Source organism: Condylostylus longicornis, unplaced genomic scaffold (assembly GCF_029603195.1).
Source record: "Condylostylus longicornis isolate FDR11 unplaced genomic scaffold, ASM2960319v2 ptg000114l, whole genome shotgun sequence".
Taxonomy (NCBI): domain Eukaryota; kingdom Metazoa; phylum Arthropoda; class Insecta; order Diptera; family Dolichopodidae; genus Condylostylus; species Condylostylus longicornis.
In genome coordinates, this window is record NW_026578082.1 from 922,363 (window position 1) to 944,096 (window position 21,734).

Genomic DNA, 21,734 nt, shown 5'->3' on the forward strand with positions numbered 1-21,734 from the left:
TATACATTAAAAAAAAAAACAAAGAGCACAAAACAGTCAAATAACAAAATCCATTCAAAATTCCGTATCCATTAGCCATTTTTACACTATATATATATATATAAAAGGATTTTTTGAATTAAAATATTAATAATCAACCATTAAAAAAATTTAAAATAATTACTTAACAAAAAAAAACAAAATAATTTAATTAAGTAAAGAGAAAAGAAATATTGCATATATACCCGTAAATAAATGTAATTTATCTTTAAATATGTGTAGATTTATATATAAGATATAAAAGAAAAACAATTATATATATATATATATATATAAAAATATGAAATAAAAATTTAATGTGGATATTATAACTAATTTTTGTTTAATTTTATAAAATTATTTATTAGATTAGTGCTTAATATTTAAAAAATGTCTGCACAATTTAATTCAGTTAATTTTTTTTTCAGATTTTATGAATGAGTGAAAAATATTGTTCTAATTGAGAAATGATTCTGATTGATAATCATTTGGTAAAGATGAAGATATTTTTAAATAAAATAATCCTTTTAGAATTTTAATGTTATGACTGCAAATATTATGATTGTGTACATGATGGATAACAGCTAACTTCACGGTTAGCATTGTAAATTCTAAAAAAAAATAATAAAAAATTGTTTTAGAAATATATTAGAAAAATTGGATAGAAAAAAAAACGAATGAAACATGAAAAAAAAACAAGTTATACTATATGTATTTAGTAGAAACAAATATAATACGGATATTTTAAAAAATGGCAATACATTTCAAAACTCTTCTAAATTCATAATAATAAATTCATTAATTTTAAATTTAATTCTGCAAAAAAAATTTGGTTCCAAAACTCAATTTGCATTGATTTTAAAATTACAACTAATACGGTATCTATACATAGTTTAGCAACTTATATTATATTATTTACTGCATTTTTTCAAATCACGGAAGGTCTTGAAAATTTAGAACAGAATTGTCAATTTGTTGGGAATGCAATTTTAAAATTTAAAATTATAATTAAGTAGTTAGACCAATTAAGTTTTTCTTTTTTGTTTTGAAGGCACTATACATTATCAAACCTTTATTACAAACAAAATAAATGATATTTTGGGTGTTCTTGGTTTACTGTAAATATTTTGTAATCCAGAAATTAAAATTCGGACTGCATTTTTTAAATACTCTAGGCTAGATCTACAATAAATTTTTAGAATTGTATTGTAAGATTTTATTTTGAAAACAGTAAGTACTGTGATAAGTTTAGTAATTTCAATTACATATGTATATGAAGAGGCTCCTCAATAAATTCTAATTTCTATTATTTGAAAATAATAAAAAGTGAAAGTGTACGTGTTGTGTTTTTCACATCAATTCAAAATTGGTTTATTTTATTTATTTATTGCTTAATTTGCAATGGTGAATATTGTGGTCATTACCACTTTACTAATGAAAAGGGTATGGTGGGCAGGAATTTTCATTATTACAAAAAAAAACAAAGTAGGTGAAAATTATTTAAAATTTATTAATGTAAGTAAACATTGAAAATTCATTTTTATTTTTCATTTTTAACATTTTAACTTTAAAATCATTCTTATAATATAAAATTCGAATCAAATCAAAGATTTTTGTGTTAAAATGGCTGAAGATCTTAGAAAATCGCATTTATCAACTCGTATGTCAATTGCATCGAAAAGTTCATTGAAACGAAATCGAAGGAAGTCGGTAAGACAAAAAATTTTTTTATTTTTTATTTTTGCCAAATATTGCTTAAAAGTTATTTTGAAAATAAAATATGGATCAACAAAATCTATAAAAGAAATTCCAGTATTTATGAACGTATTTTTTTTTTTTAGTTATAGATTATGCCATCCAATATGATGGAAATAAACTAAAAATAGCTTATACAGAAAGTGAATATGTATGTATGTATTTGATTATGTATATAAAATTATATAGAATTTGTGTAGGTTAGGTGTGAATAACATTTACGAGAAGATAATAAATTATCGGGTTACGATAAACTTTTCTTATGAGTAAGATATAAATAGAGATTATATTTAATTTTAAATAAGTATATTTAATGAAGTATTTTGTTTTGGGAAGTTCATACCTGAGTACATAACTTATATGTATGTATATATACAAGATATAAATTATTTCACCAACTGTTGATATTTTTTTTTTTGGAAATAATTGATTTTTTATTGAAATATTGTACAAATTTACTTTATAAAATTATTAATTTTTCAAATTGGTCTGCCAGTTGATTTTAATATTCATACATATAGGGAAATGTGTTATTAATGTTATCATGTATGTGAACATTATGTAATTATTTACATATACACATACATATATAGAATATTTGGGAATTTTGACCTTTTAAATAGTGAAAGAACATGCAATTTTAAATCGATAATTTCGAATCAGTATCTTATTAAAATTTATGTAAATCTTGTTTCAGATTTCAGTTCATTTAGGCGGTCCATTTGGGAAATAACACAATTTCAATAACACATTCAATATTATTTTCTAAAACTGTAATTGGTGACGAATAATTGTTTTACAAACATTTTTGGTAATTTTATTTAAAAAATTTTAGATACATACATACATACGTATTTGTAGCTCCAATGACAATTATCTAGGCGGCTGTATTGCATATTTTTGCTTATTAAACGATGGGTCCCAAATGTGAAATTAATTGAGCATCTAACGTTCAATAGTTTCGAGTTCAATGTTTCCATTTTGAAATGGCACACCAAACAGAATTGATTTGACGTTGACAAACTGTAACAAAACATGTTTGAAGTGCAGTCCAAAATAAAAATATAGAAAAACAAAGAGTACATAAAAAAACCCATCTGTTTTGAGTAATGTATGTATTGTTTTTTTATATTTTATTTTCAATATGTTGGAGCCTTAATGAAAATCTAAAATAAAAAATAAAAAATGAGCAGCCAGATCGCGTATTCAACATTCCAAATATAAGTTGCAATTTTTCTATTGACAAGTATGACTAATGTACGTAACGGTCTTCATATTTGATTAAATGAATGTTACTTAGGAGAATTGCACTAAGAATAATCTATCAAAAAATTCAGCTTACCATATTTGTGTAACTGCAATTCAGTTTTATTGAAATTTTGACCCTATCTAGGAGAGTAATATGATTACAAAGTATTTCAGTAGAAACGCTAATTTGCATAAAGCAAATAATTATTTTACAGATTATTTTCATAAGAGGCTCTTTCTTTACTCAACGCAAAAAAAAATTTAATATCTTATCTGATCTTATGCAATATAGTAAGCATTTCGTGGGCTATAAATTTCAAAATATTGTGAATGAAAGTGTGGTGCCACATAATTTATCTTTTATATTTTTTTCATGAAACAACGATTTTAACAAAAAAAATAAACAAAAATATTTTCATGAAATTTAAGAATTTTTTTTTTTATTTATTTAGATTTATTTATTGTGCATAGGGAAAATATTGTATATAGAAAGTTGCATGTTAATAAAGAATCAGTTCACATGTCAACAAATTAAAGGGCTAAATTAATGTGACATGCTTTCGCAGTTAATGTTAAGAGTATTTACTTATTTATATACTTATGTATGTAAGTTTATATACATACAATAACAATAAATAATATTAGAAATTTTTTTATTAAATGATATTCAATATGATTGACAACTTGTTGATTTAATAAGTATTATACTATAAACGCCTTGTGTAAACATTCAATATTATAAAATTTTTATCATCAGAAAATGAAAATGAACAATAAATTTATAAAAAAACACATTCGTTTATTTATTTTAAATGAAATCGAAACACTATTAATAAAATATAATGTATCATCATAAAAACATATGAAACAAGGTGTCCAGAATTTTTCGAATTATATTCGATATAATTGTAAAGCATATGGGACCTATAAATTATAATCGGCAGAACGAATTTCAATTTTGGTGGATATGAATTTTTTGTACTAAGATTAGCAAATTCGCTTATATTTTAGAGATAATAAAGGTATAAAATAATAAAAATTTTGACGTTATGACAATGTAGTTTTTATATTTTTCGTGATAGCAGCATTTCGGCGCGTCAAATAATTCACCAATCATGATTTGAAATGTTACTGAATTCGCCATATTAATTCGATTCGCTCAATCATTCACTGTTCCAATCTTGATACCCTTAGCTCACTATTTGGAGTTGTATAGTTCTTGATGTTTTGAAATAGAAACTTTTTGGATCTATGTTGATCCAATTCGCAAAGTTCATTCATTTCGCTTAACGATTCGCCTAAAATTAAAAATTTAAATTTATGAAAAAACTTAATTTTGACCTTTTTAGTTTTTCAATGTCATCCAATTAAGATTAAGGCAATATTTTCAAATATAACTACAAGCTACAATATTTTCTATACGTGCATGTTTAAAAATTTTGCTCCATTAACTGCAATTACTTTTGAAGTAATACAAAATTACAAAACTAGGATTTTCAATAAAAGTTCCAATGATCTAGTTACAAGTAAATTAAAAGAGCATGAAAAGCAAAATATTCTTTCTTCTGAATCCTCTAGGTTTACAATGGAATGGAAATAATCAATATAGTTCATCGTTACATCATTATTATGCCATTTTAAATGTGCTTTTATATTATGTGAATATGCAAAAATGCCTTTAACCTAATTTTCTTTTCAACATTATTTTATGCCAAATTGCTTAAATTTTTTTTTTATTAAAGTTTTCGTTAAAATAAGGAATATTGTACTTGTGTATTTAGTCTACTAAAGAAACTTAATTTATTTTTATTACTAATATTATTATTATTATTATTTTAAAGTAATTTCTCGATTTTAAGAACAAGTGCAGCAATTTTTTGTAAAGTATTAATGAACACAGTATTTGCTATGGATTGTGTCCATGAGAAGGGAGGTACTGGGGAAGTACGTGCTCACTTTCACCAGCTGCTCACTTTCACTACCAGCCCTTCAAAGTTGCTCGGATTCATTAGAAGGGTGGGTCTCGAAGGGGTGTTGTAGGGCTTTGTCCCGCACCTAGTTGTATGGTACAATAGATATATATTTTCTGGTCGCAGTGCACAGTTACCCCTTCTTTACAATCGCAATGGATATAATACAAACACAATCTACAGTGGACTGTGTATTAAGATTGTACAACTGTAGATTTGTATTAGCCCCCTATGAAGCAAATTTGGTATCATAAAATAAGTCAGGGTCACAATTTCAGCCCTCTATGAAACAAATTTATTATTTCGAAATTTTAAGAATCACATATTTTAGTGTCAAAAATTTGTGCTTTAATGTAGTACAAAAATACCATTCTTAGGTCAATTCAAATGTTTTGCCAAATTTTTGTTTTGCTTACTGATATTTGTCATCGCCTTTGTCTACACTGATATTTCATACCTACATAATATGTATGTCAATTTGAACAACACATGTCATGTACATATATACTTAGTTCAAGTGATCGTGAGTTTGCTGTTTCATTATTAAAGTTTTATTTAAACTTTTAAGTATTTATTTTTTATTATGATTTCATTTTTATTTTCATAATGCAGCATTTTTATTATATAAAATTATGTACATACATATATGTATATTACCTGTGTTTATTCATTGTATGCTATATGAATGTATATACATATGTATGTATGTATGCTACGAAAAGCCCATGAATTTGTTCCTCCTTAAGAAAGGAAAAATAGTACAAATTTCATTATAGCACCCACTACAACAAGTTGGTGTCTTCTTAATCTACATGTACATATGTACACACATATGTATAATATGCTAGCATATAGAATATGAAAATCGTTTTAAATCGATTAAACTTGTTATTTTTATTTTTTTTTTAAATAATTTTTCCTTGCATGTTACACTTATCCACCTACATAAAGTTGATAAAAAGAAATTAAAAAGTTTTTTGATTTTGTTTTTCTTTTCTTTTTTTTTTAATAAGTATATAAAAATGTTAAAAGTCGTTGCCATATGAAATATCACCATAAATCACAAGAAGAAATAATATTATGGTTAGAGGCTAGAGTGCAAAAGATCGAAAATAAAAATATCGAAGTTTTAAAAATAAAAATAGGGGGTTAATTTTGTTTTTAAATTTAAAATAAATTTAATTGTAATTAAATTATTATGCTTGTTAATTTTAGATACATGCAATAGGTTTGTCTGGTAAAAGAAACTATATAAAATTTTAGTATACAAAGCATCTGGGTATAATACTTTTTGAAAAAAAATTAGAGAAAATAAGGACGTCAGCAATTTGTCAACGTTTGAAGTTTTTTTAAGCTCTATACCAGATTGAACTAACATTTTATAATATTTGTATTTGAATTTACAACGTATTTACCCATTTGGTTCAGGTTGAACTTATTGCGACACATATATAGATTATCAGAATATAAATTAATTAATCTTTTCTTGCATTACAATTTTAAATGAGGCAAAAAACTTTTCTTTTTACGCAAAAAGTAGCTTTTAGAGTGTAATTTTGTCCAATATTAAAAAAATTGATATTTTAAATCAATAAAAATATTAAAGTTAATAAAAATTATTCTTTTTCTTAAATAACATATTATATAATACATTGGAATATAAAGTATATATTTAACGACCTCTCGTTATAACGAGAATCTCTATTTTGCGATAATTCACTTTTTTTAACGATTCTCAAAATTTTGTGTACTACTTCTGTAATTTTTTCAATAAATCTTAGGCGATTTTGGAATATATAGAATAATTTTCTTACATTTTCGAAAAATACTCCTATTGTATGAAAATGATTTTTGCGGTTTATTTAGTGAAATTTAGTGGAAAATTTATTTTATTTCTTGGGTACTATAATAGTTATGTTATGTGACAATGCAGAATTATTACTATTCCGATTTCAAGATTGTTTTGCAGAATTTAGCTTAAATATTTACAACCTAAATGATTATTATCAAATGATCATTTTAAGCACAAACTGTGCCTAATTTATTATATTTATTCAAAAGAATAAAATAATAAATATTATATGTATGTAGTCAAATATAATTCGATAATTTGATCTTTGATTATCTGTCTATAATATTACATGATTTCTTTTGGAAATTAAGAAGAAGAAGAAATTAAGTACACACATACACACACGAATAAACATTTAAATATATTTTATATTGAAAATTAAAAAAAAAAAAGAAAAGAAAAGAAAAATTTATTTGTGTAAATTATGGAAATAAATAATGATATGTATAAGTACTTACTTTATTGTTTTTTTTTCCTCCTTTTGAATTTTCATGTACTCTTTTTAAGATTTTTAATATAAAGAGAAAACAATAGTGAAAGTATATTGTATGTACATAAGTTAAAAAAACTATCGATTAAACAATTCTTAAATCTCATATATGCATATAAGAAAATATTTTTTAAATGCAAGAATAAAAAACAAGTACAAAAAACATTTCACTTTTCATCAAAAAATAACATAAAAAATAATGTTTGTAGAAAAAAATCGCAAGTGTATAAAATAATAAAACTATTTTAACAAATTAACCTATACTCGTTTATTCTTATATATTAGAAAGAAGAAAATAACCAAATATTAAAAATTATAAAATTATTAAGACGAGTACGCTCGTAATAGTAAAAATTTCACTTTTACAAAGGCAACATTACATTATTGCATATAGGATAAAATAGATTTCAGGATCAAGAGGGAAAAGATTATTTTCATTTATAATATTTAAATTAATTTTTAAATTATAATATAAAATTTAAATTTTAAATACTAAAGAAAGATAAAGTAAAAATCATTATGGCAACTAATTGGTCAGGTTTTGTAAGAAATTTTCATGATTTCTTTAAACAACAACAGCAACAGGATCAACCAGAACCATTAATTAAGGTATACCTATATTTATCTATATACACTGTATATATATCTATATAAAATTCTATAAAAAATATTTATTAAATTTAAACATGAAATATGATTTTATTTTTATATTAATTTAATTTACGTAAATAAATTGTCAATATAATAAAATCTATTATACACACTTACCATATACATATGTATATTGTTATATTAATATATGATTTAGATTTATATTGAAATTTAATAAAATAAATATAGTTATTTGTATATAATAAATTTTATTAAATAAGTAGAAAACTAAAAAATATACAATTTATGTAGTGATTTACAAAAAAAAAAATTTTAAGTTCACATGAATCAAGCGAAAAGTAGCAGAAACATTAAATAATTTAGAGTTGCGTTTACACTTAAATGCAAAGTCAAATTTGTCAAATTGATTTATGTAACAATACATATACAATACGCTTTGGTAAAAAGTCTCATTTTACTTATTCACTTAAAATATATATGTTTTGCACTTATGAATATACAATATCTTTGTATATGCATATATAATATTAATTATTTTTTTAAAAGAAGTGTTACATTATAAGAAGGATAATAAAAATTCAATCAAATAAAATTGTATAATAAATCAAAATTAAAAAAAAAAAATATTCAATAACATACTAGCAATCTGTTATATTAAACAAAATATACAAACAAAACATGGGTGGAATATAACAATAAATCAAAATGATAATGAAATTATAGCGAACAAAACGATAAAATATAACAAATATTCTTATTGTATTTTATTTTCTATTTATTTTTTTTCCTATTTTATGTTTTTTTTTTTTGAGAATGAAAGTTTGAATATTATATACAGTAGACTCACAGCTAGCTGATATATTTATTATTTATGAATATGAGCGATCAAATTATGTGAACGCAAAATTATTTGTATTGATTACTCTGTTATACAAACTGTACTTACTTATTTGACATAAAATTGAGTAGTTAATCTGTGATGGCTATCAATTGATTAATTGACAAATTTAATATAGTGGTTACAACTGTAGTTGCTAGTAAATTATTTAATTAATCCATAAAAATTGCGAGTCTATACTGTATATACATTGTACATGTTCATTCAAAATAATAGAAAATGTTCATTGAAAAGTGATAGGTTTAGTGATAGAAAATTATACAACAGTGTAATAAAAATTTTGTGTTTTTTTTATATATTTATTCATAATATGCATAAACAAATTACAAATTTAAACTTTTCTTTTATCAATAATAAGCGTAAGAATGCAAAAGGTGGATCATTTACGATTTTCAAATGTTCTAATACAAATAATATCGAATTCGAAAATGAATTGGGTAACTTCGATAAAAATCGAAAAAAAATTGTCAATGTGTCTTTGTGGTGATGCACAATAGTATCGATTGTTTGAACATATAGTTTGATTGTTATCGATCTTGAACATGAACCATTATTTGGCGTTTATTTACATAAAAAGTGTTAATTTTAATATTAAATATTTGCGTTAAAATAAAAGAAAATGAACATTTTCCTGATTCTAATTAATATTTTCTTTCACTTTTTCAAATAAGCTCATTTCTTTTCTTAATTTGACTCAAACAGAATCGTTACAAAAGATATAAAAAATTTATTTATTTTAGTGTTATAATTTATACATTTATTTTACGGTTAACAGAGTCAGGAATTCAATGTCAAATTCCGCAATATAGAAATTACTTTAGTTTAATTTATTTAGTTCCTTGTTGACATTTCAGAATATTAAACGACTCTTACATTATATGTAGATGTATTTCATGAAAAGACTGTGTTTCTTGTCGGTTTTCGAAAATTAATTTCAATAATAGGATTTTCAAAAAAAGCAAATGATATATGATCCACCCTATACAGATAATCATAGCACAATATACTTGTATTTAAATCTGCTGTGTGCTATATTTAAGACTATCAGAAAATTTTCCAAAAATATATTATAGTCACTTATAATTTCAATTAAGACTGTCAGTCAAAATGAATTCAATAAACTTTTCTCCTGAAAAATATTCAAATAAATTACATTATCTTAGCCAATTTATTACACTATAAAATTGTTATTACACTCTACAGTTTTTGCCTAAAAATCTTTACATACATGTAAAAATAAATAAACGAATTTTGAAAATGGAAAATTATTAAATAATAACTGATTTTGTTTAACTTTATATATACGTACATGTTTTGCGTAGTAGAATTTATAATAAAAAGACACATGCAGTGCACGTGAAATTCATTTTCGATACATTTCAAACAATATTTATAAAAAAAGTAAATTAAAATCAATCACTGTCTGCAATTTATTTATTGCGTGATTTTTAAAAATTATGCAGATATTAAATTTGAATGTTCTAAAAGTGCATTATAATTGAGTAAGTTTTATCATCTAAAATATTTTTGATATAAATGAATTAAGTTGAAAATATTACAAATATTTGGGGTGTCTAAAAAAAAAGAGTATCTAAAGTCAATTTAACTTATTCAGCAATTGACATTATATTGCTGAATGAATGAAATGGACGTTTTATCTTAAAAAATAAAAAAAATTTAAAATTGTTATTGTTTGAAATAGTGACAAAACAAATTTTAAATGAATAAAACCCTGAAATGATAAAATTGTTATCATTTTACTTTATTCAGCAATTGAATTCACATTACTGAATAAAATAAATTGACAACAAGGCGTGATTTATAAACTGCTATGATATTGTTTTACTATAGAATTTAGCAACTCATATAGAATTTAGCTGACTTCCGTATTAAAATCCCGTTGCGGCAAGTTTGAATGAAGTCAATGAAATTAAAAATTTTAGACAACGTAGAATGTAGTAAATACTTGATTTAAACAAAGATACATATGTATATATTTTGATTCATTTTTCTAGATCGCACAATATATTAATTTATCTTCTGGCTAGCAATAATAGCAAACTGAAATTTAACTTACATGCCTATTTTTAATGACCTAAAGAAAGCTTAACGTAAATTTAAGAACTATTTATTGTGACAGTAAGTTTTTTGTGGTGCCATCTTTATAGTGTAATTATACATTATATGTGTATTAAAAGTTTATAACAGTTCTCATAGTTAATTTAAGTACACGCATATCACAGCATGAATAAATAAAATTTTCTAAAATTTTTTTTTTTTTTATATTTTATTATTACTGTCAATTTGATTTAAGCTATAAAAAGTTGAAATATTTTGCATGCTAAATTATCCAAAACTTTTATATTATTTTTGTATGTATTTTGTTATATCCTCTTTTTTAGATCCTTCTTTATTTTTGTATACATATCTATTTTTCTTATATGAAAGAATGTTTTTTTTTCATGAAATATAATTTATTTATTATGGCTGTTATAGTTTAACTTTAATTTTACTCAAATAAATTTATAAAAAATATAAAATAAACCATGTGAGCGAAGAGGAGGTGAAATGTTTTTTATGTTTACTTTTCATAAATGCTTTACGTTCTAAAATACTAAACACATTTTATTATTTTTAAATATATTTTTTATATTATATGCATATATACCTACATTATATTGTACGTATGTAATCCTCTGTTTTTCTTTACAGTCATATTTTAAACGAGGATTGAACAATGTTAAGGTAAGTTTATAGTTATTTGTATTGTATGTGTACTTAAGAAACTTTTTAGTCAAATTTTAAGTGCAGTGCTGGACGAAAATCTTAAAACTAACCCATGTTATATTCTAGATTTTAAGGTAAAAATGTTATTTATATGATTTGCATTTTTTTTTATATATAAGATCTTGCATTGCATGATTTATTTAGTTCTTTCGATATAACATTTTAAATCTATATTAATATTAATGTTATCTTAATTATATCTTAAGCATGATAAAAAAAATTCATATTTTATATATCCTTAAAAACATGAAATGCATGAATATTTATTTTCCTTTTGTGCTTAAAAAAATATCAAAAAAAAAAATTAATTTTTCCAATTTAGTTCAATATCTCAGGGTTTTAACAGATTTTAAAATGTAGGGTTTCAAAATTTTAAATGAATATCAATTGTCTGACGGCTCTGCTATACTAACGTATTCAGGCCACATATGACAATGATTTTGTCAAATAAACCACTATATGTTTAACATTCAACTTAAATGTATGCGGAATGCGATATGCGGTAAACAAAATTAATGGCAATTGCACTGAATGCGATGCAATTATAAATGTTTATTTATATAAAAATATGATTGTTGCTTATATAAAATTATTTGATTACGTCTAATGACGTTTTGTAATGTCCATTTAGGATGTTTGTATAAAAACTATAACAATAATTTTTTTGTTGAAATATTCAGTTCATTTATAAAAATACCGCATAACACATTTACTAACTTGTTTATATATAGGACGAAGTTAACATACTCATGTTTATTTTATTCTTGATCGAATGTTTGATTTTTATATATGTATACATAGGTAATAAGGTGTTAATGAATCTTAAATTTTGCATTAGATAGCCATAATTTTTTTTTGTGTTTAATTGTTTTATACGAAATTTAACTGAGTCTTTGCGTAAAATTTAATTATTATTATCATTATAATTAGCAGGTGCGGCCACTTACCTAAAAAATTAAATTATTTTGAAAAAAATTTAGAGGTTTCGTGCAGTTAGATACATAAATTAAGAAACTAATTAACTGAATTTAAAAAATTATTTAATCACAAATATTAGTAATTCATTTTAATTATTAATATTTTCTGTATAATTATTGCTTTAAAAAATATACATGAAAAGAATATTTTTCATCTCCTTATAATTATCACACTATTTTTTAAATTTCTTTTGAAAAAAAAAATTTTTTTTAAAAGTTTTTCCTAACCTACACTATACATTTTTATGTTGTTTAAATATAATATAAAAAATAGTATCAAATTCATTATGGTAAAATATTTTAGGGACCTAATATTTAAACACTTTCCAAAAGGAAAAACTATATAGGCTTTTACCCCATATTTAGAAAACATACACAAATTTTTGAAAAATCATTCATGATTTTGTACTGTAGAGACAAGACTCAATTTATTTAAGAGAATTTTTATTATATTTGACATAATAATAAAAATTGTTATAAAAATTTTTATTACTTTCCTTCAGTACTGTGCGTCTCTTATTATATATGAAAAAAATATACACAATGTGTATGTGTGTATAGTTGTATATTTCTCTAATATATACTTTAATTGTTGTAAATACAAACAAACTAGCGTATTTATGTAGGTACAATAAAAAAAAACTAAGCTAAACGTATATAATGCAAATTATAATATAATTTTTCAATGAAAAATATAAAAAGCAAAAAACAAATTGAGGAAAATTCCGAAAAGAAAAAACAGAAAGAAAAAATTAAATTTCAAACTTTTTGATTTTCTAAAGAAAAAAAAAATAATAAATAAATAAATAAATAAAAGAAAAATATTATGAATTTTTAATCCTTATTTTTAGTTTTATAAAAACTATATTTTCCAGTTAGGTTACAATCCTTTAACTGTTAAGATGAATAATATAACAAATAAATTAAAAAAAACTGATAGTAATCTTAGTATTAATTTACAAAATACTAATAATAATTCGAATTTAAATAATGGCAATAACAATAATAATAAAAATTTAATTTTAACAATACAAAAATCTACAAATGATTTACAACAAACAAATTCTCAACAATCACCACAACAGCAAACACCAACTATGAAATATTTGCCAACATATCGTCTTGAATCAAAGAAACCAGTTAATAAGGAAACTGTTGAAAAAATGATGGAAAAAGTTATTACAAAATCATTTGAAGATTTTCAATATGAATCAAAAGCAGCACAAAAATTAGCAAAAAGTGTTAGTGAAGAACTTAAATATAAATTTAAAACATTTGAATTTGACAGGTAAGTAAGTTCAAAACATAAATATTTTTTAATGTTTCGCTATATTTTTGAAAACACATTTTATATTTGATGGTGAAAATCGCTTCTTGCTAAATTTTAAAATTTCTCTAGTATACATACGTATAAAATAATTTCCATTTTCAGTTTGGACAGGGATTTTGTTTGAATTGAGTTTCATCAGAAAAGAATTCCAACATATTCATAGCATGCAGTAGAGTATATCTGTCATGTACTCATGCTCTTTATTTTGTCAGAGTTTTCTGACAGCTCTTATTTAAAAAAAAAAGACGACTACGATATTCCTTCTATTGTATCGCAAATTTGTGTTCAAATTGGCACAGAGTTTTGTCAAAAAGTTAAAAAAAGTAATGTCAAAACAGAATATGAGATATAAACAGAATATTTTTTTCGAACACATTATAGAGTGTAATCTGAGTATATCTATAGCAATAACTAATCGCAAAAACTAAACACTATAATGTTTGGCACTGAACGCTCTAGGCAAAAAACAAAAGCTGACCTAAAATTTGACAGATCTAGATATGCTTTGATAGAAAGAAATGAAAACGCCCCTATATTAGCCTCTATCAGTTTCTTTTTTTAATTTTTTTCAATGGTATTCTTATTTCTTATTGCTGTTTAATTTAGATCAAAATGGTCAGAACTGATGAAATAGCTACACATTCAGATGCTGCACACCACGCGCATATTAATATTCAAAAATTCAACTCATGAGTTGGAATTGTTGAACTATATACCATAACGATTGTATAGTAGTAATACCGTAATTTTTAACTGACGGGCACTTAAATCGTAAATACCAAAATATAATATAAGAATTTGACATTTTTCAAGGTTATATCGTAAATAATTTGCGTACTATATGGTAACCCTAAACATGATATATTTTTTGTTATGTCTTTTAATTATATAAATTATTAACATTTATTGAAATGCAATTAATATATTTATTTATTTCTAGAAAATACAAAAACTCATTATATGATTTTCTTTCAATAAATTAATTAATTATCTGTAATAAAATTTGGAAAAGCATGCATATAATTTAACCTTGAACTTCTCAACAAAATTTTCAAATAAATAAAATTTTCTTTAAATTTTTATTGTAAACTATCAATTCTGGTGATGATTACTTTAATCAATTGGAATCAATCAATTCATTTTGTTGAATCTAGTATTATTCAAGTATAAAAGTATATAGATAGTAAAATAATAATGCTAATATTGTTGTAATTTATAGGAAGTAAGACAACAAAAAAAACATTCTTATTTGAATAATTTTAAATAAAATTTGTATTAACATTAACCTTCATAGAATGTTAGATCCGTATAACATCAATAAATTATAAATATATTATATAAACGGATGTATGTATACTAAGTTTTCGATATTGTGCGTGCAAAGTTCAATAAAATGTTCGATTACAATATTGTATGCATAATTCAAAAATAGTATTCGGGTAGGTCATGAAAATAATTGAATGCTTGAATTGTTCTATATATAGGCTTGTAAAACCTTTGGAAAGTTTTATTTCAATTTGAATTTATTTTAATTTAAGAGAAAATTTTTCTAAATTTAAAATACGAATGCTGTAAAAATTTTATATTATGTATTTAAAGTTTTTGAACTTGTTCAAATAACTGTTTTGAATCAAAATTTCAAGAAGATCATGGTCGAAGACCGACAGTATTCTATTTCATTTTTTGTATATAAAGCAGATTTTATAAAGCACAGTATATAATTATTATAAAATTTATTTTCTAAAAAAAAATTTAACCTCAAATATCTTTGTTAACTTTGCTATAGATTTCATTATTAAAATTTTAGTAAAACACACTTAAAAATAAAATCACACCCCCAACACGTTCTCAAATGTTATATGTATATTATTTAAATATTATTATATTTTCAGATTCAGAGTTATATCAATTGTTACAATTGGTGAAAAATTTTACCAAGGTATGGAATCAATGTGTAGTTTTTTATGGGATCCAAATGCTGATGGTTTTGTTAATTTTACATATGAAACACCACAATATTTTGTTATTGCTACCTTATATTATATATATTATGACTGAAATAATAATTAAATAAAATTTTCATTAAAATATTTTAAAAAGAAATTTAATTATAATTATAAAATGCAATTTGAATTTATAATTATCAAAAATTAACTATCAATCGTATGTGTAAACGTGCCATGGCTATTGAATTGTATTGAGAAAGTTTAATTCAATTAAAATATTCAATTTTGGTCAAAAATATTCAATTTTTGGAAAGGTTTATAATGTCGAAAAAAGTTTTCTTATTTTTTTTTTAATTATTTTATTTTATGTTATAATAGCTTTCAAAATATGTTCGAGAAATTGACCAGGTGTTAAAATTTAATTGTATATATATAGTGAAAATTATTCTATTTAAATTTGCATATTATTTTGTACATGCTGCGAGAGCAATGTGGAATAATTCATGTTTTTAAGAAATTTTTAGTTATATAGTAAGTTTTTATATAAAGTATATTTGTACAAATAGGAATTACATTAAGTAATTTACATTCTGTGAAAATATTCTATTCGAAGACGATAATGAAGACGATATCATATATTGGCAGATTCTACGAGCTCCCGGTGATTACGGGAGCTTACAATCGCTCTTTCTCTTCTAGTTTAGCCAGAAAAGGCGTGTAAAGTTTTTCAAAAGATTTCAAATATCCTCAAAAATATTTTTGCTACAGCTTATTATCGTATATTGCAGGATTCTGTGAGCAGTTAAGGCAAATGATTTGTAAACTCTCCATTTTGGATTTGTCTACAGAAAATTTGAAGGAAAATTAGCCACAATAGCAAAGGAAAATAAACGCATATATCGCGATTTAAGAGGTACATTAAATCACCAGTTTCCTTAAGTTCTCCACAAACATTTATAATGAACTTCATAAATGCATATTAATTATGATTTCTTTCAAAACGATACAATCTAAGTCAAAATTATTATGCATTTATAGTGTCCTTGATTGAATTTTTATAAAAAGTGAGAATTAAGTGATAAGTTTTCGGTTTAATGCTAATAAAATGTTACAAATAATAAAAGACAAAACTTTATTGCATACTAAAAGTCCATAGATTGATACATACATTCCTTAAACATTATATAAATGAAGAAAGTGCCAAAGTATAAGAATTCTATTTTAATGTTGGAATATCATTAACGAATCCAATACAAATGTGGATTACATATATAGATAATATCAGATATATTATATGGACTCCGTGTTTGTATACGTTATGTTACACACACACACATTAAATGGGGTCAATTTTTAATTTCATCTTATAATTATAAAAGTTTACAAATTGATAAGAAATCTTATAATTTTTTTATTTTATGTTGTGTTAAACTTAATTATTTGTTTATAGAATTGAAAACAACACTTACATTTATAAGGTCGCAATCAAGTATTTAAATCGTGTGTAATTTTTATGTTGACTTATGTGTTTAAAATGTAGTCACCATACGCATTACATGTTTTTACATTATTCTGTTTTAGTAAATGCGTATTTCCAGTTTATTTTAAATATTCCTAATTTGTATGAATTTCAATATATTCCAAATTTGATTTCATTGCCCATATTATGTAATTTTACGCATAACATGTTTTTATTTTTATAATTTTATTATATAATTTTACATACTATAAATATAACTTACATAATTTTACATATAAAATGTAAAAATGTCATTAAATTCAATTTTTCAAAAAAAAGTGGACAACCTGCCGGAAAAATGACAAAAAATTGGTCGGATCCCAGATTCTGGGTTACTGGATCTAGTTTACCTCATTTGTAAATTTTAGCCACTGCCAAGGAGATATTGTTTACTCAATGTTGTATCTCAACTTACCTACTTCCTATTGTCAGCAATTTAATTTTTTATAATATTGATTATCATACACAAAACATAATTGCAAAAATAATTTGATATTTACGAGTAATTTTCGGGGGAAAAAAAAACAAAATTAAAAAAAATTAATCTAACCTCAAATTTTTTTACTCATTTTTTTATTATTTAATTATGTTTTTTTTTTAATTTTTTTTATTACTCAATTATTTTCTATTATTTTTTAATTCATGGTTTTTGTCGTTTTGCGCAAAATCAGTCGACTTCAAAATTCAGCATCAATAATGGGTTTTGACATAACCTTGTAAAAAAAAAAATTAAGGTATAAATTATTATTAAAAAAAAAATATTAATTTACATAAATATTTAAAAAATTCAGAAAAAAAAAAAAATTATTTCAGGTTTCAAAATATTTTTATTTTACTAGATTTTGTCCAATTTTCACATTACAAAAATAAAAATGAGATGAAAAAATTACGTAATTTAGAACAATAAAAAAAAAAACTAAATAAGAAATACACGATATTTCATCTAAATATTCAATATTATAATTTATATTTTCTAATTGCATATATATAGATATTCTAGATCTAGATTATTATTATGTTATATCAAAACTGTTATAAAATTTCGCAAAATTATATATGTATATTTTTTTGCAAAGATATTCATGTGTTTATATTGTAGTTCATAGAATTGTATTTACGGAAATGACGTTCTATATACCAAGATCTATCACAAATTATAATTATGGACATTCTATATAATGTATACATATACAAAAGAATCAATTCTTATTCTCATTTGTCTATCAAATATCGTAGATTTTTAATTATGTGACATAGTAAAATTAATGAATGACAACGATATATGAAAATAAAAAAAAAATTCAATATTGTTATAATTTTTTTAATTATCATAATTTTATTTGACAGAATATTGACATCATTAAAATGGGCACAATCAATTATATTGATGGTTGATGAATTATGTTCATGTTATTCAAATTTTGTATTAAGACTGTATATGTATAATATTTAAGTTGTCTAACTTGCAATCTTTTTATTCAGAATTTGTTGCAAATTTTTTAAGGTTGAATTATATATTTTTGAATTTTTGAGAGACATTTCAGAGCAAAATTTTTTTTGACTTTAAAATTCTGTTTTCCAGTACCTACTGTCATTTAGTTTGCATATTATATTGAATATTCTAATCTCTGAAAATTGACTATAAAAGGACTAATTTCCTTTACCCAATATATTTTTTTTTGAAGTTTCTATGTCATACTCTTGAATAGTAAAATATTCCCTTATTGCATACTTTTAGGGTAACACAGTAAAAAAAACATTAAATGGACACTTATTCATGTCAATACAAGGAAAACAATTATACTTTTTGATAAGACTTTCATCTCTTATTAATTGCTTTTCTAAAAATGTTGGAAAAGATTACAGTTTCGGAGCAATGGGTTACCGAAAATTTAGATTTGTGGTGAAACGATAACTTCGAAAGGGAAAAAGTAAAGAAATAAAAATTATTCTAAAAAAATAAAACAGTTTAGTAATTTTTAGTTTGTTTTTTTTTTAATTTCTGTCAATTTTTTTTTAAGAAATTGTTAGAATCATTTAAAATTTGGACAATTATAACTTACCAAATTAAAATGAAGCTTTTTTGTCTTTTTTATTTTTTTCTTAATGATTCGGAAAATTGAAAAATTTTTGCGATCTCGATACAATAAATTCTCAAAACGAGAAATTTTTAGAATGTGGTGCGACCTATATAACTTTGAAAAGATTAAAAAATTTTCTTCCATCAAAATAATTTCGACATACACCAGCATGGTTTTATTTGTGAATAAATTTTTAGCTTCCTGCGTACACAGGTTGGAAAAGTAGTATAAACTGACGCATATGGCGGTCATAGTGAAACTTATAAGCATATTTTTCGATTTTGTTTTGAAATGTACTAAAAATCAAAATATAGACGATATTTGTTCGATTGACTTCCTTATAGATTTCTTTTCTTTTTTTTTGTAAACATAAAATCTTGTGATTTATTTTATAACCATAATCATATTATAACCACTTTTCCATGACACTCAATTTATATAAGGGGAAATTCCTATAAATTGACAAGTCTGATCTTTAGTCTATATATACATATGCGTCTCATTTTTTTCTTATAATTTTTCTTTTTTACTTAAAAACCAGATGATCTTAAAATTTTTATCATTTGTTAAATTTAATAAACATTCTTGTATTTGTTTTTGTTATTTTTTTTTTCTCCATTATTTTTACTTGACTTTCACTCCATATTTATTTTTATTAATGAAAATATAGAATGCTAAAAATAAAAGAAGAACCATTTCAGATCATGTTTTAATTAAACTACAGCCTTCTATTATTATAAATGTATTATTTATGTATAGTACGTATATGTATGTGATATATAAGGAGATAGATAAATAAACAAACTAAATTTGTTTTTACTTTCATTAAAATTATTATGTTGAATAATATTTATGGTTTGTATTCAAAAAGCAAGAAAAAAAACAAGAGAAAAAATATTGAAACTCACTGGAGGAAAAATACACAAATATTTTTTTAATTTAATTTGTTCTTTTTTTTTTTTTGTTTATGTACTAAGAAAATTTTTGTGAATGTTTATACACCGTGATGCCGTGTATACAAGTAATTTGGCTCAGTGGTATAAAATATGTATTGCATTTAGAATATTCAATGTGTGAGGTCATGGACTTGAATAATATACCAAAATATAATCGTATTATTTTGAAAATAAATGTTTTTGGAAGAGTAATCATTAATATATAACATTAAATACAATTTTTTTTAATACTATGTGTACGAATAGAAACCCTGAAATATAATATGTATGTATTTAAAATTTAATAATTTTTATTATCGTTAACGCTTTTATTATCGTAAAGATCTGAAATATCTAATGTCCAAAATATGATAATATAAAATTTATTAATTTACAGTAATTTCTCGGAAAATTTCTATATTGTTGAAATTAAAATGATTTGAAACGAAATTCAATTTTGAAATTCCTTTTATGTGCTTAAAACTGGAATTGTCTTTGTCTATAAGTTCAAAAAATTCTGTTATTGTTTTTATTTCTTATAAGATTTTTCAATATTGTTTACATTCCACGATTTTAGAATTAAATTAATATTGTAATACTAAACAATTCAGCGATTATATTTCATAAGCTGAATTAAACTCTTTTTACATATAAGCTCAGTTCAATACGATTTTCAAGTCAAAAATGGATTCATTTATAAGAATATTGTGAAGATTTCAATTATATAGCTTGACTTCTAAAATGCAGTAATACGGTATTAATAAACACTTCAGCTTATAAGAACAAATTGCTGAATTGTGCATTATTATCGTATTATTGCAATTTTTAACTTAAAAAATGGATTCATTTATAAGAATATTGTGATTATGCCCTCAATTAATGGCTATACTGTATTCATTATTATAATAAATAGAATGAATATTCATATTATTATTACACTTAATTTTATGTCCACGTATCAGATATTATGTAGGTATATGTATGTATGTACATACTTAGATCTAAATATACATAGATGTGGCAAAGTGGCAAAATGGTTAATTTTCTAATAATTTTCTGACATCACAATTTGAAAATTTTTTCCATTCAAATAAAATTTTTTTCTTTTTTTTTCTTCTTTTCATTTACATATTTATTTTCTTTTAAATACATCATATAATGAACTTATATATATGTATATGTATGTGCATTTGAATATTTTGTTTTTTATATAATTTAGTAATATCGTCTGTGTGTTTGTAATTTTTAAGTCGTTCCATGAATTTATCGCATTTATATGATAAATGGTGGAATCCGTGAACTGTCATAATCATTTG

General features: G+C 22.8%; 1 protein-coding gene across 1 annotated transcript; it reads left to right on the forward strand.

Moving 5' to 3' along the window:
• The first annotated feature begins 7,607 nt into the window (after positions 1-7,607).
• LOC129614655 (dynein light chain Tctex-type 5-B) lies at positions 7,608-15,995 on the forward strand. The gene is made up of 4 exons (XM_055529384.1): positions 7,608-7,942; positions 11,556-11,588; positions 13,693-13,895; positions 15,830-15,995. The coding sequence occupies exons 1-4, from the start codon at positions 7,853-7,855 to the stop codon at positions 15,993-15,995; spliced, it is 492 nt and encodes a 163-aa protein (XP_055385359.1). The 5' UTR covers positions 7,608-7,852.
• The last annotated feature ends 5,739 nt before the right edge of the window (positions 15,996-21,734 follow it).